The sequence below is a fragment of the Schistocerca cancellata genome, chromosome 6 (genome assembly GCF_023864275.1).
Source record: "Schistocerca cancellata isolate TAMUIC-IGC-003103 chromosome 6, iqSchCanc2.1, whole genome shotgun sequence".
Lineage (NCBI taxonomy): Eukaryota > Metazoa > Arthropoda > Insecta > Orthoptera > Acrididae > Schistocerca > Schistocerca cancellata.
In genome coordinates this window covers 561,151,646-561,172,030 of record NC_064631.1, presented here as the reverse complement: position 1 = coordinate 561,172,030, position 20,385 = coordinate 561,151,646, and the positions used below count along the sequence as shown (strand labels likewise).

Sequence of the window (20,385 nt, the reverse complement as noted above, 5' to 3'; positions counted from 1 at the left end):
TCGGTAAAACGATCCAATTAATAGTTTAGTCTGATTGTCAGGTACAACCTCTACTGATACTATTTCACATGAACTATCTACTTCAATTTCGCTACAAGGCAAACTACCTCTGACTGCAATAAATACTCCACCACCAACTGTATTCAATCTATTCTTTCTGAACACTGTTAGATCGTTTGAAAAAATTTCGGCTGAACTTATTTCCGGCTTTAGCTTCAGTGCTTTCTATTAGGGCATGGAGCTCTGGTTCTTTCCCAACACAGCTATGACAATTTACAACTACAATACCAATCGTTTCTACAACTACTTTACTGTGTTTTACCTGCCCACTTTTAGACGGACACCCCTTCTGTGGTTCCCCCAGACCCTCTAACCTAAAAAACTGCTCATTCCCATCCACACACCCCCACTACCTGTGTAGCCGCCTCCTGTGTGTAGTGGACTCCTGACCTATTAAGCGGAACCCGGAAACCCACCACCTGATGGCGGAAGTCAAGGAATCTGCAGCCTACATGGTCACAGAACCGCCAGAGCCTCTGATTCAGACCCTCCACTCAGCTCTGCACCAAAGGACCACAGTCGGTTCTATCGACGATGCTGCAGATGGCGAGCTCTGCCTTAATCTCGGAAGCACGACTGGCAGTATTTCCCATTTCCGCTATCCGCCCGAAACCAGACAGAATCTGCTCCAATCCAAAGTGACACACGCCATTGGTACTGATATGAGCCACCACTTGCAGTTGGCTGCACCCTATACTCTTCGTGGCATCCAGAAGCACCCTTTCCACATCCAGAATGACTCCCCCTGGAATGCACACTGGCTTCCTTCCCCTCCTTGGCAGCCATGTTCCTAAAGGGGCCCATTACGCGCCTAACGTTGGAGCTCCCAACTACCAGCAACCCCACCCTCTGTGAATGCCCAGACCTTGCGGGCTGAGAAGCTTCCTCTGGAACAGGGTGGACGACTGCATCCGGCTCAGAGGCATCGTCAGCCACAGATAATGCTCGAAACCTGTTCCTCAAACGAACCAGGGAGGCTCTACGATCGGCCCCTCGGAAAGTTTTTCGCTGCCTGCCAGACTGTGGAATGATCTCCCACTCAACCATGGGTGAGGGGGGTCAACCTCAGTGCATGTAGTACCCGGGGAGGTCACAGCAGTGGACCGATCAGAGGACACATGGGATGTGCTCAAAGTCCCTCGCATCCCCACGTCTGATGCCACACAGTGACGCCCCTGGGCAGCAGCCTCAAGCTGTGTGACAAAAGCCAATGCAGCCTGAAGCTATGAGCGAAGGGTCGCCAGCTCAGCTCGCATCTGTACACAACAATCACAGTTCCTATCCATTACTGCAGTCGCTCCTGTTTGTAGCTCGTAAAAATATCTAACAAGCGAATGGTATATTCACTTTATTAGTAGCAGGAACTAGCGGCGCTCTCTCGCTGATGATCTAACCAACTCTGAGATGTCCTAACCAAACAAACTAAAGCCTGCACAATATGAGAGTCGATACAGCGGTTGATAGCAACGGCAATACTGTACACTACACTGTTGCTGAAATGACATGCTGTGCCTATTAAGCACTCTAACATGCAAGAAATTACAAAAATAAACTAGTAACTAGACAGATGACTGAAAATAAGTCGCTCCTGTTTGAAGCTCGTAAAAATATGTAACAAGCGAATGATGTACTCGCCTTTTTAGTAGCAGGAACTAGCGGTGCGTCCTCGCTGATAGTCTAACTGTTTGTATGAGGAATTTTGTAATCTAAAGAATGTTTTGAAACAAAGCATATCTATGGAAGACAATGCAAACAGAATGTTGTTTAATGTTTGCTGTATCTTGAGAGCCAAAAATGTTCAGGTTCCCATCTTGCTGAAAGTAGTTGGGTTTGTATTAAGCATTTTTGGTTCAAATGCTGAGGCAGAAAGAATTTTTTCCCTAATGAACCATAAATGGACAGAGGTGCACAACAAATGTACCACCGAGCTTATAAAAGCAGAACTGCAAGTAGCTGTGAATTTTAATTTTAAGTGTAAAGGATTATTTACCTATGTAAAATCTAATGAATCTTTGCAAAAATAAGCAAAGTCTGTAAATAAATACAAGCAATAATATAAAATAAAACATGTATGCACATTTTAAATATATTTCTTTGTAGAAAACACTATTTGAATTGTTTATTTTGTGGTGTTCCTACTCAATCTCTTATTATCTCTGTAAAAAGTTGGCAACTCTAGTCCAGACAGCCACATTCACCACACTGAGCTCTGCAAGTTGCTCCTTCACTCTAATCTGAAACTTTTTTTGTGATTTACATAGAGATGTCCAGCTGGAAATAGAACAAGAATATTTAAGGCTGCAGATTATGAGAGAGAGAGTAGAGTTTATATGCATGCTGCACCATGAATAACTGTTGTCAGATGGTTAAAAGTGGTTTCCCAGCCTCTGCACAGAAGCTGTTTTTATTTGCAATTATCTGTGCGGTTACTGTCTATACTCTACAGAATATTTCTGCTCTCTTTACTGTCACAGAAACTGCGACTGCTGTGTTCAGATGCAAGTTGAGCTGGTGACGCTTCGCTCACAGCTCCAGGCGGTGGTGGCTTTGGTCACGAAGCTTGAACCTGTTGCCAGTGGACATATCTCTCTCTCTCTCTCTCTCTCTCTCTCTCTCTCTCTCTCTCTCTCTCTCTCTCTCTGTGTGTGGGGGGGAGGGGGGGGGGGGAGAGGGGAGTGGACGCATGCAATTCGGGGGGGGGGGGGGGGAGACAGACATGGGAATCTGAAGGACATACAGTATGTCCCATGTGTTCCCTGATTGGTTCACTACCATGGGCGCTCCGGGTACTGCACACACTGATGTTGACCATCTGTAATATTGTTGACTGAACTGAGTATAGTCCGTCGGTACAGGGCCCAGTGTAGGATCTGAGCCAGAGGCTCAGGCGGTTCTGCGACCATGTAGGCTGCCGACTCCTCGACTTGGATCGTAGGGAGGGGGTTTCCAGGTTCTGCTGAATAGTTTAGGGATTCACTACACACATGAAATGGCTACCCTTGTAGGGCGGGGGGGGGGGGGGGGGGGACGACTATGTCGAGAGGTTTGAGAAGTTATTTTAGGTTAGAGTATCTCAGGAAACTACAGGAAGGGCATCAGTGTAAAAAGGTGCAAGGCAGACACAGGAAGATAGACCTAGCAACAATCAGTTTAGTTGTAAATTGTCACAGCTGTATTGGAAAGAACCAGAATTCCAAGTTCTAATAGAAAGTACTGAAGCTCAAAATCATTATAGTCATGGAAAGCTGGCTAATGCTGGAAATAAGTTAAGCCGAAATTTTTACGAGGGAGCTAACTGTATCCAGAAAGAATTGGTAATGCAGTGTTTACTGCTGTCAGAAACAGTTTACCTCACAATGAAGTTTAAGTAGGTAGTTCCTGTGAGCCAGTATAGGTAAGGTTATATTTCACAAGTGAAATAAATAAATAATTAGTTCCTTTTGTCAAACCCCAGATTCATATGGTACAGTTGCTGAATAATTAAGAGAAAACTGGAGTACCATTTCAAATAGGTACCCACTCATGCAATTACAGTTCATTGCAACTTCAATCTACCCTCAATTTGTTGGCAATTATATGTATTCAAAGCCAGTGGTATGTATAAAAAATCGTCAGAAATTGCACTAAATGCCCCGAATTATTTCCAGAAATTAGTTAAGGAGCCCACTCAAAGTGTAAACTAGTCGGAAAACACAGTTGACCGATTAGCAAAACATAATCCTGAGCAAATAGTGAGCATCTCAAAAGAAACAGGGATTAGTGACCACAAGGTGGTTGTGCAAGACTGAATACCGTAACATCCAAAATCACCAAAAAATAAAAGCAGACTTTAAAAAGTTAACAAAAATTAACTTGACACCTTCCTAAGAAAGAGTCTCCACTCCTTCCAATTTGACTAAGTAAGTGTAAGCCAGATATAGTTTAAATTCAAAGAAACAGTATCCACAACAACAGAGATATACTACATTAATTAATAAGAAAAGGTATTGACCCCCATGGTACAAAAAACAGGTCAGAACACTAATGCAGAAGCAACAAAAAAAGCACGCCAAATTGAAAATAGCACAAAACCCCCAGGATTGGTGAAGTTTTACAGAAGCTCGAAATTTAGCATTAACTTCAATGTGAGATGCTTTTAATAGTTTCCACAACGAAACTCTCTTGAAACATGACAAAAAAAAAATTAAAACCAAAGAGATTCTTGTCATATGTGAGGTGCACCAGCAACGGCACTCAATCAATACCTTCATTGCTCAATAACAATGGTAATGTTACTGATGACAAAGCCACTAAAGATCTACTAAACATTGTTTTCTGAAAATCTTTCAACAAAGACGACAACATTAATATTCTAGAATTTGAACTAAAAACAATAGACAACATGAGTAACTTAGAAGAAGTAGCTATCCTCAGTGTAGCGAAGCAGCTTAAATCACTTAATAAAAGCAAGACCTCTGGTAAAAATTGTATACCAGTCATGTTCGTTTCAGAGTATAGTTTCATACTCAGCAATAATATAATGACTCACTCATCGAAAGTTCTGTACTAACAAACTGGAAAGTTGCACAGGTCACACCAATGCTCAAGAAAAGAAATAGAGTAATCTGCTGAATTACAGACCTATATCACTAACACTAATTTGCAATAGGATTTTGGAACATGTATAGTATATGAACATTCTGAATTATCTCTCAAGAAACCAGTTTATTGACGAACCACTAACAAGCATTCAGGAAATATCGTTCTTGAGATATACAACTAGATCTTTATTGTCACAAAGTAATGAGTGATATCAACAGCAGGTGTCAAACTGATTACATATTTGATTTCCAGAAGGCTTTTGACAACGTCCCTCGCAAGCAACTTCTAATCGAACTGTGTGCCTATGGAGTATCATCTCAGTTGTGCAACAGGATTCGTGACCTCCTGTCACAAAGGTCAAACTTCGTAGTAACCGATGGAAAGTCATAGAGTAAAACAGAAGTAATATCTGGCATACCCCAAGGAACTGTTATACGCATTCTGCCATTCCCACTCCACATGAACAATTCAGGAGACAATCTGAGCACACCTCAGATTGTTTGCAGATGATGCTATCATTTACTGCCTTGTAAGATCATCAGGTGATCAAAACCAATTGCGAAATGATTTTGAGAAAATATCTGTATGGTGCAAAGAGAAGCAACTGACTAAATAGTAAACAGCCTGAAGTAATCTTCATGAATAACAAAAGGAATCTGCTAAATTTTTGTTACACAATAAATCACACAAATTTAAAGGCTGTAAATTCAATTGATGCTTAGGGAATACAATTACCAGAAACTTAAATTTGAACACTCACATAGATAATGTTACGGAGGAAGAAAATCGAGAACTGATTTATTGGCAGAACACTCACAAAATGCAACAGGTCTACTGAAGAAACTGTCTACACTACACTTGTCAACCCTTTTCTGGAGTATTGCTATGTGGTGTGGGATCCACATCAGATAGGATTGATGGAGAACATCCAAAAAAGTTTGAATAAGAGCAGTTTTTTTTTATTGTCATGAATTAGGGGAGAGAGCGGGCCACAGATATGTTATGTGAATTGGGGTGGCAATCATAAAAACAAAGGCCTTTTCGCTGCAGAAAGATCTTCTCATGAAATTTCAATCACCAATTTTTTCCTCAAGAGTATGAAAATATTTTATTGTCATTCACCTACACAGGGACAAATTACCATCATAATAAAATAAAAGTAATCAGAACTCGCACACAAAGATTTTAGTGTTCATTTTTGCTGCACGCTTTTGGATAGTGAAGGTAGAGAAACAGTTTTAAGATGGTTCAATGAACCCTCTCTGCCAAGACTCTTAACCTTGAATTGCAGAATAAACATGTATATGTAGATACTGCACTCATCCTGACACCAATCTAGTACCCTCATGGCAAGCATAGTGTGAGCTCTTTTCATAGGAGAGTTGTGGAGAACCTTATACACTTCAGTCATAGTCAAGCTGTGAGAGAACAAAGGCTCTGTAAACAACAGAGAGGACACCCTGCCAGTAAGGCACAATGTTGGTTAACTGGATGGTTGGTAGGTGGTTAACTGGATGGTCGGTGGGTGGGTAGCGGGAGTTAAAGAAATAAACAGCAGACTCTTCATTCCATCGTCTCTCATATCTGACCTAACTGACCCAATGCAATTGTAAGATAGTAGCAGGAAAAATAATTCCTTATAGCTGGGCAGAGAGGAGATCTAAAACCCTAAGAGTGGAAAGGCTGAGAAATGTAATGAACATCAATATGACCAACAATAGTAAAATAAGGTGAGAGAAATAGTCAGGTCAGTAGCTGGGTGGTTCAAAATGGAGAAAGGGGTGTCCCTGACACAACCATCGCACCCTCCATCTGCTATAATCAATATGCTGAAGATGGGAATAGAACTGCTCCTCAGAGGAAGCAAAGAAACCTGTTCAACAGTACTTTATCACTTAGTATCCAGATAAGGAAACACTAAAGATCTCACCTTCAGAGTACTGTATGAAGAGGCAATGCTAAGAAAGTAAATGGTAGACTCCATGTAAACAATTAAAAACAGAATAAAAGAAGTACAACTAAGGCAGCCAGCAGAAGAGGCATGGGCGAGGGCCCAGTGTGTGGCAACAGACCCCCAACCACATCGCCCCTGCAATGAAAGCTGTTTAAACTGTTGGATATGAGAATAAAAATTATTTTCTGAAGAAAGTAAGCTGTCCATATAGGATGGTGAATTCCTTCAGTGAGGAATCAAAGCAAGAACACCATGCAGCTGTTGTCTCTTTAATAACAAGAACTTTATTAGAGGGGGCAGTAGCCCACAAGATATTGTTCGATCTCACAGTAAGTGTCTACATTTACACTTATACTCCGCAAGCCACCCAACGGTGTGTGGTGGAGGTCTTATCTGCATCCGCAGACCTGCACCCACCACTGTGAAAGCAAATGTTGCATGGGTAATCGTTTCTCTGATCGAACAGTTTGCCATTTCATTCCCCAGGATACCCACATGGTTGAGTTCAAGAGAAAGACACGAGAGTATGACTAAAGTCAGAGAGAAGATTGTAAACAGTAACTATCACAGAGTGACACTAATAACATTGATCACTAGCCTGGTCACGGTCAACTGAGTCACTACAAATTAAGGAAGTGTCTGTTTAATAAAACATATGGTTCTGCCAATGCCTACCAGCTCCACCTTAAAACACAATGTAATTTTAAAGTAGCCAGTGTAAGTGATGATAGCACCATGACAGTTCTGAAGAACTGAGAAAAACAGCCACCAAAAGCTCTTGGGGATGACTGATATTTTAGGTCCTTGAAAGGTCAGGGTACGTGCAAGCAGATTCTAGGGGAGGTATGTGTGGGTGTGGGGGGTGTTAGGTAGAGGTCCTGGCATAGTTTCAATGCCCATTCTAAATGAGAAACCCGAGGGTGAGAGTAAGGGGATAGGCACCCTCAGCATGAAAAATAAATTCACCCCTTGGCAGAATGGTGTTCAACCACGGCCACATGTTGGGATATACACTAAATGCAAAAACTGTCAACATGCAACGAAGGGGTAACTTAAAGGGGTAACTTTTAGTTTGACATAGGTCACCAGCCCGTTTATGAGTTCCCAGCGACTGGGATATCATCATCATCACCTCAGCACAGAGCCCTGAGGGACTCCATTTACTTGGACACTTGGAAAACCAAGTAACTTTCCAACTGCAGCCCACAATGATTGAAGGGATAAAAACTGTCAAGTAGAAATCACCAGGGAGGCTCAGAAGCCCCAGTCATGGAGGGTAACTAAAATGTGAGGGCACCAAGTTGTAATGTATGCCTTGTGTGAATCGAAAAGACTGCAATGAAATGTTGACATTTGGGGGGGGGGGGGGGGGGGGGATCTGCCAGATTGCTGGTTTCAACCAAGAACCAGAATATCTGTTGAGGGTTGTACCTCCTGGAAACCAACTGATAGGGAGACAAAAGGTTCCACAAAAGGTTAACTCAATGTCCCCTTTAAGATTATTTCTTGTTTAAAGAATGTGCAAGTGACCTTTCTGAAACCTGTTTTATTCACAGTAGCAATTTTCTTTTAAAACCAGAAAAAGTATAAAAAATGTCCCAAACTGTGAGATCTCATTTATTAAATGTTTTTACAACATCCATAATGCCACATATTTTGGCACATTCTGCCACCAGATTAGTGCTGTGTATGATGCAATTTATCACTCTTGTTTCCTGCTGCTTATCAACTTCTGTCACTTTTTTTTTATCAAAGCAAGTTATAAAACAGACACTGAGGCAGTTTGTGTTTCAATAAAAAAGTAATTTTTTTCACTATGGGTTGAAGCATAGGGATGGGGCCAATTTTTTGTTTTGAGGATCTTAACTCCTCCACAACCATTTTCGTCCCACTAATTTTGTCCTGCCACAATGCCAAAGAGACTTTGACACTAACAACACGATGTACACATGCCCAGCTTGGCATGTGCATCGGTAACAAATGAGCAACGTTAGAAGAGAGGTGCAGACGGAACTGCTGGTTGACAGTGCCTGTGGGCAAGCAGTATGAGTGTCTGCACCTATGTTACCTAATTTATCCACTCCAGCTTTGGAATGATAGGCGAATTGATTGTTAGGATGACAGTGGTAGTCTCCTGCACCATACCATTCAATGTTCTCGCCATATTTCCAAATTCTGTTATCTCTTCCATTTCCCATTCTTTTTGCTGTTCAAGAGTGTCCAACTCCATGATGTCTCTACAGCTAATTACGGTCTTTTTATAGTTGACTGTATTGGTTTCCCCTCTACTGCTGCCACATTCTAACTTCTTAGAGTGCAGATGTGTAGTTTTCTTGGCAAAGCCTAGCAGCCTCATCTAAGAATTTTTTTTTCTTTTTTTTTGGTTGGGTTTAAGGGCGCTCAACTGCTGAGGTCATTAGCGCCCAGTCACTGTTGTTAGAGCACATGGAATCTGGTAAAACTCAAGGGGATGGAGGGGACACCAGAAGGACCCGACAAAGATGCAGACAAAATAAGTAAAAAGATTAAATGTCTTTGGACAAGCCAGTTAAAAGTTATAAAACGCAGAATACGAGCAGCTGCTCGAGCGTCATCAGCTAAAACATCCGGTAAAGTAGATGGCAGGGACAGGACAACACGAAATTGACTAAAACGGGGACACGACAATAAAACATGGCGCACTGTTAATGCCTGACCACAAGGGCACTGCGGGGCTGGGTCACCGGAGAGCAGGTAGCGGTGGCTAAACCGGCAATGCCCAATCCGCAACCTGGTCAGAAGGACCTCCTCGCGCCGAGATGGTCGGGAGGATGTTGTCCAAGCAGTTGGTAGCGGTTTTACTGCCCGGAGCTTGTTTCCTTGGTGGGATGACCAAGCATCCCACCACAACGACACAAGCCTCTTACAGACATCCCCACGAACGTCGGATGACCGGACACAATGGGAGGCTGGCCGAGGCAGGAGGACTGCAGCCTTGGCTGCAGCATCCGCAGCCTCATTCCCAGGCACTCCCACATGTCCGGGAACCCACAGAAAGCTGACAGAACCACCGTTATCAGCGAAAGAATGGAGGGACTGCTGTATCCGTTGAATCAAGGGATGGACCGGATAGGGAGCTCCAAGGCTCTGAAGAGCACTGAGTGAGTCAGAGCAGAGTACATATGATGAATGGTGGTGGCGGCGGGCATACTGAACGGCCTGATGGAGAGCAAAAAGCTCGGCCGTAAAGCTGGAACATTGGTCGAGGAGCCGGTATTTAAATGTGGCGGCCCCGACGACAAAGGCACAGCCGACACCATCGTTAGTTTTGGAGCCATCGGTGTAAATAAAGGTGTGACCGGCAAGTCGAGCACGAAGTTCGGCAAACCGTGAGCAATACATTGCAGCCGGAGTACCATCCTTCGGGAGTGAGCTGAGGTCGAGATAAATATGAACCGGAGCCTGGAGCCAAGGTGGTGTCGGGCTCTCACCCTCTCTGAAGGTGGTAGGGAGGGCAAAATCCAATTGTCGAAGCAGGCGACGGAAGCGGACTCCGGGGGGCAGCAGGGCAGACACATACAACCCGTACTGACGGTCGAGAGAATCGGCGAAGAAGGACTTGTAAGAGGGGTGGTCGGGCATAGACGACAGCCGGCAGGCATACCGACACAGCAGTACGTCGCGCCGGTAGGTCAACGGTAACTCGGCAGCTTCAGCATAAAGACTCTCGACAGGACTAGTGTAGAAGGCTCCGGTCGCAAGACGTATCCCCTGATGGTGGATGAAGTTGAGCCGGCGTAAGAGGGACGGCCAAGCGGACGAGTAGACGAAGCTCCCATAATCCAGCTTCGATCGGACTATGGGCCGATACAAGCGAAGCAGGACAGTGCGATCCGCTCCCCAAGATGAACCGCTAAGAACTCTGAGGACAGTAAGGGAACTTGTACAACGGGCTGCCAAATAAGAGACATGTGGAGACCAACACAGTTTCCTGTCCAACGTGAGCCCTAGAAACTTAGTTGTGTCCACGAATGGGAGAACAACGGGACCGAGATGTAAGGATGGCGGAAGGAACGCTTTATATCGCCAAAAGTTGATACAAACCGTCTTTTCTTCAGAGAACCGGAAGCCATTTGCCACGCTCCATGAGTAGAGGCTGTCTAGACAACGCTGAAGGCAGCGCTCCAGGAGGCATGTTCTCTGGGCACTGCAGTAGATCGCGAAGTCATCGACAAAGAGAGAGCCTGAGACATTAGGTGGAATGCAATCCATAATTGGATTGATCGCGATGGCAAAAAGGGCTACGCTCAAGACGGAGCCCTGAGGCACTCCGTTCTCCTGGAGGAAGACGTCGGACAATACGGAGCCCACACGTACCCTAAACTTTCGATCCGTTAAAAAGGAATCAATAAAAAGGGGCAGACGACCGCGTAGGCCCCACCTGTGCATAGTGCGGAGGATACCTCCTCTCCAACAGGTGTCATAAGCCTTCTCCAAGTCGAAGAACACGGCTACCGTTTGGCGCCTTCGCAAAAAGTTGTTCATGATGAATGTCGACAAGGTCACGAGGTGGTCAACAGCGGAGCGGCGGCGACGAAAGCCGCATTGGACATTAGTAAGTAGCCGTCGAGATTCAAGAATCCAGACTAACCGAGCATTAACCATGCGCTCCATCACCTTACAGACACAGCTTGTAAGAGAAATGGGGCGGTAACTAGAAGGAAGGTGTCTATCCTTCCCGGGTTTGGGTATAGGAACAACAACGGCGTCACGCCAACGCATGGGGACTTGACCTTTGGTCCAGACGCGATTGTAGGTACGGAGAAGGAAGCTTTTGCCCGCCGGAGAAAGGTGTGCCAGCATCTGAACGTCAATGTCATCCGGCCCCGGAGCAGAGGACCGGGACAGTGCAAGCGCACGTTCGAGTTCCCGCATAGTAAAGGGGGCATTATAGGTTTCCAGATTCAGCGAGTGGAAGGAAGGTCGCCGAGCCTCTTCTGCCTCTTTCCTGGGAAGGAAGGCAGGATGGTAATGGGCGGAGCTTGAAACCTCCTCGAAAAAGCGGCCAAAGGCGTTGGAGACAGCCACCGGATAAACAAGGACCGCATTACCTGAGGTCAGGCCAGGTACCGAGGAGTGGGCCTTAATGCCCGACAGCCGGCGCAGGCTACCCCAAACGACGGAAGAGGGAGTAAAACTGTTAAAGGAGCCGGTGAAAGAGGCCCAACAAGCTTTTTTGCTGTCTTTGATGACTCTACGGCATTGCGCTCGGAGTCGTTTGTATTCAATACAATTCGCCAACGTAGGATGGCGGCGAAAGGTGCGTAAAGCACGTCGTCGAGCACGGATAGCGTCCCTACAAGCCTCGTTCCACCAGGGGACGGAAACGCGACGTGAAGAAGTAGTACGAGGAATGGAACGTTCGGCAGCATGGATGATAACAGCCGTGAGGTATTCGACCTGACTGTCACAACTGGGAAAATCGTGGTCCGGAAAGGTCGCCAGGGATGAGTAAAGTCCCCAGTCAGCTTTCAGTATGTTCCAGCTCGAAGGACGTGGGGATGGGGTGTGGTGCAGGAGACGAACGACACAGGGGAAGTGGTCGCTCGAACAGGTGTCAGAAAGGACATACCACTCGAACCGACGGGCAAGAGTGGTAGAACATATCGAGAGGTCCAAGTGGGAGTAGGTATGAGTGGAGTCCGAGAGGAAAGTCGGGGCGCCGGTATTGAGGCAGACAAGATTGAGATGGTTGAAGACATCTGCCAAGAGTGAGCCTCTTGGACAGGATGCAGGAGAGCCCCAAAGGGGATGATGGGCATTGAAGTCGCCAAACAATAAAAACGGCGGGGGAAGCTGAACGATCAGGTGCATCATGTCAGCCCGACTAACAGCAGACGACGGTGGAGTGTAGATGGTACAAACTGAAAAAGTAAAAGCAGAAAGAGTAATGCGGACAGCTATTGCTTGGAGTGGGGTGGTCAATGGGATGGGATGGTAATAGATGTCGTCCCGAATGAGCAACATGACCCCACCATGAGCTGGGACACCGTCCACAGGGGTGAGGTCATACCGCTCCGAGGTATAGTGGGTAAAGGCAATACGGTCAGTCGGGCGCAACTTGGTTTCCTGGAGTCCAAGGACGAGCGGACAGTGCAGGCGGAGGAGCAGTTGTAATTCCTCCCGATGAGATCGAATACCTCTTATGTTCCAATGAAACAACGCCATCGCTAGTCAAAAAGTTGGGGGAACGAGACGGGGGAAGAGCTGGTCACCTCGACGGCCGCGGAGGGCCAGGTTGCGAGGGAACAACGCTACAACCGACGGGAGGCGGATCCGGTTCCATCGACTGGTCGCCAGCTGCGGCCGCTGTCCCTGGTTGTGTAGGAGGGGCAGCATCATTTGCCGACGAAAGGCCAGCTGAGCGCCTGGCAGCAGAGCGTCCCGGCGAAACTGAGGACGGCCGGGAGCGGCGACTCACGGATGGAGCGTCAGTCAAAACGCGCCGGGGTGGAGAGGGGGATAGAGACTTCTTCTTGGAGGCCTTCTTGGAAGGCCGAGGAGGCACAGGGATGGTGGGCTGGACCCGAAGAAGGTCCTCACGCGCGGGGTCCGGTTTGGAACGCCGGACCTCGGAAGCCGGGGTCCGGAACGTTTCCCCGATGGACGCCTGAGAAGAGGATCGCTTCTCAGGTGGCGTGTGGGGAGAAGGAGGAGGAAGGGTGGCGCCTGGGGCAGAGGGGGTGGGGGCCACGGGGGAGGAGGATTTGGAAGGGAGGGATTTGGGAGGCGGAGGCAGAGCCCCCTGATGGGCGGAGGAGGCGGAGGGGGGACAGGAGAGGGGTGAGGATACCGCGGAAGGAGTGGACACAACTGAGGCAAACGAAGTGGTCAATGGCACGGGATGGAGGCGGTCGTACTTCTTCCTGGCCTCAGAATAAGACAGCCGATCCAAAGTTTTGATTTCTTGTATCTTCTTCTCCTTCTGATATGTGGGGCAGTCTGAGGATCTAGGCGAGTGGACGCCAGGACAATTAACGCACCGAGGTGGTGGGGTGCATGTATGTTCCTCACGAAAAGGACGTCCACAATCACCACAGAGGGGCTCAGCCTCACACCGTGACAACATGTGCCCAAAGCGCAAACACCTAAAACAGCGCATAGGAGGCGGAACGTAGGGTCGCACGTCACACCGGTAGCACATTACCTTTACCTTCTCCGGGAGAACGTCCCCCTCGAAGGCGAGGATAAAGGCCCCAGTGTCGACGCGACGGTCTTTGGGGCCGCGCTGGACTCGCCGGACGAAATGCACGCCTCGGCGCTCCAGGTTGGCCCTGAGCTCCTCATCAGATTGTAGCAGGAGGTCACGATGAAAAATAACCCCCTGCGTCCTATTGAGTGCCAGATGTGGGACAATGGAGACTGGGATGTCCCCTAGGCGGTCGCACGCCTGGAGCGCCGCCGACTGTGTGGCGGACGTGGTCTTGATAAGAACGGACCCTGAACGCATCTTGCTGAGAGCCTCGATTTCCCCGAAGATGTCCTCAATGTGCTGAACAAAGAACATGGGCTTGGAGGTGGCGAATGTCCCCCCATCGGTTCGAGACCAGACCAAATAGCGGGGGAAGTACTTCGCTCCAAGCCGGCGGGCCTGTCCCTCCTCCCATGGAGTGGCCAAGGGGGAAGGGGCAGGAGAACCAGAACTAGAAACGGTACCTTTTCTTTTGAAAGACTCGGCCGCAGAGCGACCCGATACGTGGTGACGTTTCATCTGCGAAACGTCCGCTCCGATACCACCCACTCCGACCAGGGGCTCTCCCCACGGGCGCCACCCAGCCGCAGCAAGGGCCACCTGGCAGGATGACCATTGCCGGGAGTCCTGATGCCCCAAGGAGACGGGCATCTACTCCTTGGCCGACGTGGGGAGGGTGCAGCTCAGGTATCGGCAGTACGATCCCTGTGTTGTCAGGGGACTACAACCTAGAGGGTACATGACGACCCCACCACAACGGGCTGGCTACCGTGCTGGATTTCTGGTGCCATGGAAAGTCCATCATGATCGCTGGTGCAGATGGAGACGCACTATGGGCGTAACTGGGACAACCCAAAAGGCGTTTAGGCCCAATTTGAGTAATAGTGGGTATGGTTACAACGCCGGTGCAATGCTGAGTGCCAAGGTCTGAGTGCACTTAGGACCAGTGGTACACCACGTAAGGTGTCCTTCCCCAAAAGGCTCGTACTTCTGTAGAAATTTAGAAAAATGGAGGTCAAACCCCAAGGGGGACCATCACATGGAAGGCCGAAACGGTTGAAACTCCTTTTAGTCGCCTCGTACGACAGGCAGGAATACCTCGGGCCTATTCTTACCCCGGACCCGCAGGGGGGCTCATCTAAGAAAGACCCCTCTTCACACTATCATGGCAAAGACATTCTGACAACACTGCGACATGTTTGATTTTGCTAATGCAATTCAAGGGAGATTACTCCATCATGTCTTCTTAGTTGTGTGGTGTGGTTGTTGGTGATCTTTGAAGGCTCATGGGACATTTGACGTTTCATTTGCAAGGATTAGATTAGATTAGTACTTGTTCCATAGATCATGAATACACTTCGTAATGATGTGGAACGTGTCAGGTTAATAAAAGGTGTCTATACAAGATATTACATTAGACAAAATATTACATGACACTCAAATTATTATTTATTTATTTTTTTTTTTTTTTGAAATTACCCCTCTAATGAGTAGGAGTTGCCATTAAGAAATTCTTTTAATTTCCTTTTAAATGCTATATGGCTATCTGTCAGACTTTTGATGCTATTAGGTGAGTGACCAAAGACTTTTGTGGCAGCATAATTTACACCCTTCTGAGTCAAAGTCAGATTTAACCTTGAGTAGTGAATATCATCTTTTCTCCTAGGATCCATCAAAGTTCTCAAGAATGGCTGGAGATCTATACAATCCACTCAGGCAGTGTCCCACTTGTCTGGATATGGTTTATACAACTGACATGTGGAAGAGTATCCCCCCCCCCCCCCGAAGTTGCCTGCTAATAAACATTTTACCTGAGGTGGCATCAATTCCATTGGCATATACAGCATTCTCTGACCCCCCCCCCCTCCTGTCCTCCCCCCCTTCACAAACGCGCGCGCACACACACACACACACACACACACACACACACACACACACACACACACACACACACACAAGTGCACGAGTGGTGTGTACCATGACTTGGGCAGTTAAGCTGAAACTCTAAACACACAACATCCCATTTTCACAGTTCACACTGGTCATTGAAGCATGACCTGACTTAATACTAATAGAGGAGCTAACCAGCCAAAAATCCCTAGGTTTGCCGTGCACATGTCTGCCCATCTTTGGCTGAGCTCAAGGGAGAGTGTATACAATAGTTAAAAGGTTACACCTGCAGCACAGAAAAGAAAACAGCACTGCAACAGTTCAGAGTCCCGTATTTGCTATTACATGCTCACAAAAGTTTTATGCCTTCTAGGGAGATTGGATAATTATCTGTTTATCAGCCAACATTAAAGACTCCAGTAAATAATCGTTAATTCCCTTGATCAGAATAGGTCTTATGTTTTGAATTGTGTCTTAATTCCTTGTGGCAACACAGAAACAAAATAATTTTCCCCATTTCTTTTCACCATAATTCCTGGAGCATTGTTTCTCTAAAACACCCTCACAGTGAATTTACTACAAGGATTCACACTTCATCAATACCTGTTTCACTGACTTTTTAACATTCCTCTCCAAGGTTCAAATAACAAACTCCTAAATTCAGTCAATAGAGGCAAAAAGAAAACAATTTATAATATGACTACTGCTTAATGAATCACAAAAGGGCAAAGGTATTCATATTCCTGTATTGGATTCTTAATGAACAGAACTGAAGTATACAACACATTAAAAAAAGCATTTTGGTTGTACTGTTCCAGTTGAGCAAATTCTCGCAAGACAACAAAGTAAAGATACAGATGCCAACTCTGTATTTCTGAACAAATGAAAAGGATTTCATGAAGTGAATAATATTCAATGAGTAGGTTTGACTGTTTGATTTTTTGTACAGCTGAGTGAAAGCTCCCACTCATAGTAACCAACATTTCCCTGATTCTTTAGCTTGTACATCTGTTTCCTAAATACACGGAAAATCCAAGATGGAATGCCCTGCCCTGAAATGAGAAATGTCTTGCTCACTATCCTTCCCACCCCTCCCACAGTGGTATTCCGCCATCCACCAAACTTACACAATATACTCGTCCATCCCTACACAACCCCTGTTCCCAACCCCATAACTCATGGCTCCTACTCCTGTAATAGACCTAGATGCAACACCTGTGCTATACATCCTCCCACCACCAACTACTCCAGACTGGTCACAAGCATCATCTATCACATCAAAGGCAGGGCTACCTGTGAAACCACTCAAGTGATCTACAAACTAAGCTGCAACCACTGCTGCATTCTATGTGGGCATGACAAGCGACAAGCTATCTGTCAGCATGAATGGCCAGTGAAAAACTGTGGCCAAGAAACAAGTGGACCACTCTGTTGCTGAGCATGCCTCCAAACATGACATCCTTCATTTCAATTACTGTTTCGCAGCCTGTGCCTTATGGATCATTCCCACCAACACCAGATTTTCTGAATTACGCAGGTGGGAACTTTCCCTGCAATACATCCTACATTCCTGTAACCCTCCTGGCCTCAACCCTTGTTAGTAACTGTCCTCACCCATCCAGCCCCTTCCATGTTCCCACTCGAACACTAGACAGCCGTCATTCCACCATCACACCTACTTCTCTCCTTTTCCACTAGTCCCTCCCCACTTCCCACCTCTCAACTGCCCTCCATCTAACCTGCAGCACTTCACAGTCCACCATACTACCCCTCCCCCTCTGTGCCCCACCCTACCCCCACCCAGTCGCCACTCCCATCATGCCCCGGTGCTGCTGCTTGCAGTGTGGTTTCAGTTGCCTAAGACTGCAGTCGTGTGTGTGTGTGTGTGTGTGTGTGTGTGTGTGTGTGTGTGTCTCACCTTAATGGCTGAAAACTTTATTTGCGAAAGTCTTTTTGTTGTGCCGATCTGCAACTCGGCATCTCCGCTATTGGTGAGTGAAAACTTTCCTTTTCATAATATTGTTTCCTCAATAAATTTTTCACTATCTTTCAGTGCCGCAATGGAATGTTTTGAATTTTTAAGTGCACATCTTTCTCTTTTCACGTTTTATAGAATCTAAATTTCATGTGTCTCAATTCATTTAAATTATTTTCCACAGGCAGTTCTTAACGCATAATTTTCAGTCTGCTACATTCTTATATCCTGTACTAAAAAACAATTTTTTTGTATAATATTCCCCTCATAATCCTGACATATTAGGAAACATTTTGAACACAAATGCAACAGTTAACTCCCACATACAATCCCTTTCATTCAGCAATGGCCCTTGACATCTATACACTTCACACAAAATTCCTGCCACACTGTATCATTATCAGATTGCTTCTTATCGTAAAGATGACATGTTAAGTTGCAGACAGGCCTTTTCTAACGAAGTCTTTTATGAAAGCTAATGTGTAGGTGTCTTTTCATTGTGCCTGTCTCCAACTTAAGGTGTCATCTTTACAGTAAGCAGAGTCAATCTTTTTTTTATATTGCTGATAGGCCAACCTGCAATTTTCACTGTTTGAAATCAGTAGTAGTTATTTTCAAAACAAATATTTTAGTCACAAATAATGCTGTGAAATCAAGGCTTCTATTAATCTGTAAAGAGTATCCATACAGATTACAACACTTATGACACACTTACTGCAGATGCTAGTTCACTTTCATTCATATCCTCTACAAACAATGGCTTTTCTGTAGGTTCTACTGGAACATCCTCTTCTTTGCTGCCCATCAACAATATAGTTGCACCCTGAAATATATGAATTACAATTACAATAGGAATATCTGTTAAATTCATAAAATACAGATTTGTATGGCATGTATAATGCAAAAACAAACACACACACACACACACACACACACACACACACACACACACACACACACACACACACACACACACACAGTCTCCGCAATTACTATCATGTAAAAGAAATACTTACATCTCTTAGTTTTGTATTTCCCCAATCACCATCTTTTAATGTCGTCCCTTTCACCATTACCTTTTGTCGCTCAGGCTGAACGCCTGTTAAGGCAAATATCTGTGCTTTGAACACCAGAGGATCTTCATCTGTGTTGACTTCAACATCAGTGTATGTCTCCTTACCCCACTTCACTTTCACTGTAAATCAGAGATATTAGTACAGAAGTGTTTGACGACCAACGGATTTGAATGAACACTTAAGATAAAAGACAAATTTACCATAATCCACAAATACTTCACAAAAAATGGCACTTATCACAACATCCCAAGTGAGTTTGTACCTATAACAATTTTCAACGAAATGCGTAACTCGTGACACCAGATTCTTGCTTAATTGGGTGGTGCACACAATACTTATCTTAGCCAAAATTTGTTTTGCGCAATCAAAGTAAGCAAATGAACATATCAAAGATGGCATTTCTTTCACCAAGCATTAATAAACTAAGCATACTATTTACTGCTATCTCATTCATTGAAGCATTACTAATGTATGAAACCTCATGGAATATGCCAACCGCAAAGATCACAGATCTATTAGTTCTGACAATATCCTGCTACACTGTGATAACATTGACCAAATGTGACACCACACAGTTTCAATTATTGCACAACTCTTACCATCACTCTGCTTGTGTTATCTTTATGATAAACAGTTTGCAGTGTCTTGATTCCCATATATGTCTTTCTTTTGATCTGAACAGTACCTCTTCCTAACTTTTCTTGGACTACTATTCCCAATATGTTCAGCTACTTCCTTAAATATATATTTTCTGCACTCCATTTAGCAGTCATGTATTACAATGTTCTTTACCATAGTTATGTGTTTTCTTCTTTTTAAATATGACATCCACCTCTAGTTATTAATCACATTTGGTATTCTTCTTCTCTTTATCCAAAATTTGATTCAACCCATTTACTTTTGGCAACCTGAAATATTTCTTTTCACACACCAAACCTTCTCTGATGTTACAACTAAATCCTCTAACCTGCACAAAATGTTAAACAACATACTCTGAAAACAATAATTCATGCATATGGAATCTGCATCCTGCTGCGTTAGTTAAGAATTCAAAACCCAAACATAGGTATGAAGTTTCATCTCTATGGAAATATGTAGATCACTACGCCTGCATTTAGCACAAAACTGAAAAGCAATTGAATAATATAGTTAGTTCTAGTGAATGGCTGATGCTGTTATTCAATTCACACCTTATCTCGGAACAGTTTACAAAGTTCTCAAAGAAATACAGTGTTGAAGGGATAGAACAACAGCTGCCAAAGCCAATATTGTCCTTCAAGCTCTCTCTAATTCACTCTGTTTACACTGAGTGACATTATGAGCATAACATATCCAGTCAGCAAAATCTTACAAGACCCTAGCTTGGACGTCGCAATGACAAAAGCAAAATTAGATTCGACGCTCAAGGTGTATGACGGCATGAAAACTAATGCTGATAGCCACTATGATCATATTGTTGAAGAGGCGAAGGCAGTTATCGAAGAGTTAGATGTGAAGATGAGTGTTCCTCGTCTTACAGACAGAAAAAGACACAGGGAAAACTGTGAGCATAATGATGATGCTATGACATATTAGAAAGAACTGTTTTTATTCCAACACTGGACTATGTTACGACTGA

The 20,385-nt window shown here is 45.1% G+C and overlaps 1 protein-coding gene across 1 annotated transcript in view; it reads right to left on the bottom strand.

The window, feature by feature from the left end:
- The window catches only part of LOC126088427 (ubiquitin carboxyl-terminal hydrolase 14), a 125,164-nt gene that overhangs the window by 99,831 nt on the left and 4,948 nt on the right, over positions 1-20,385 (bottom strand). The window contains 2 exon segments of the mRNA XM_049906571.1: positions 18,407-18,514; positions 18,708-18,886. Coding sequence (XP_049762528.1) covers positions 18,407-18,514; positions 18,708-18,886 — 287 coding nt within the window.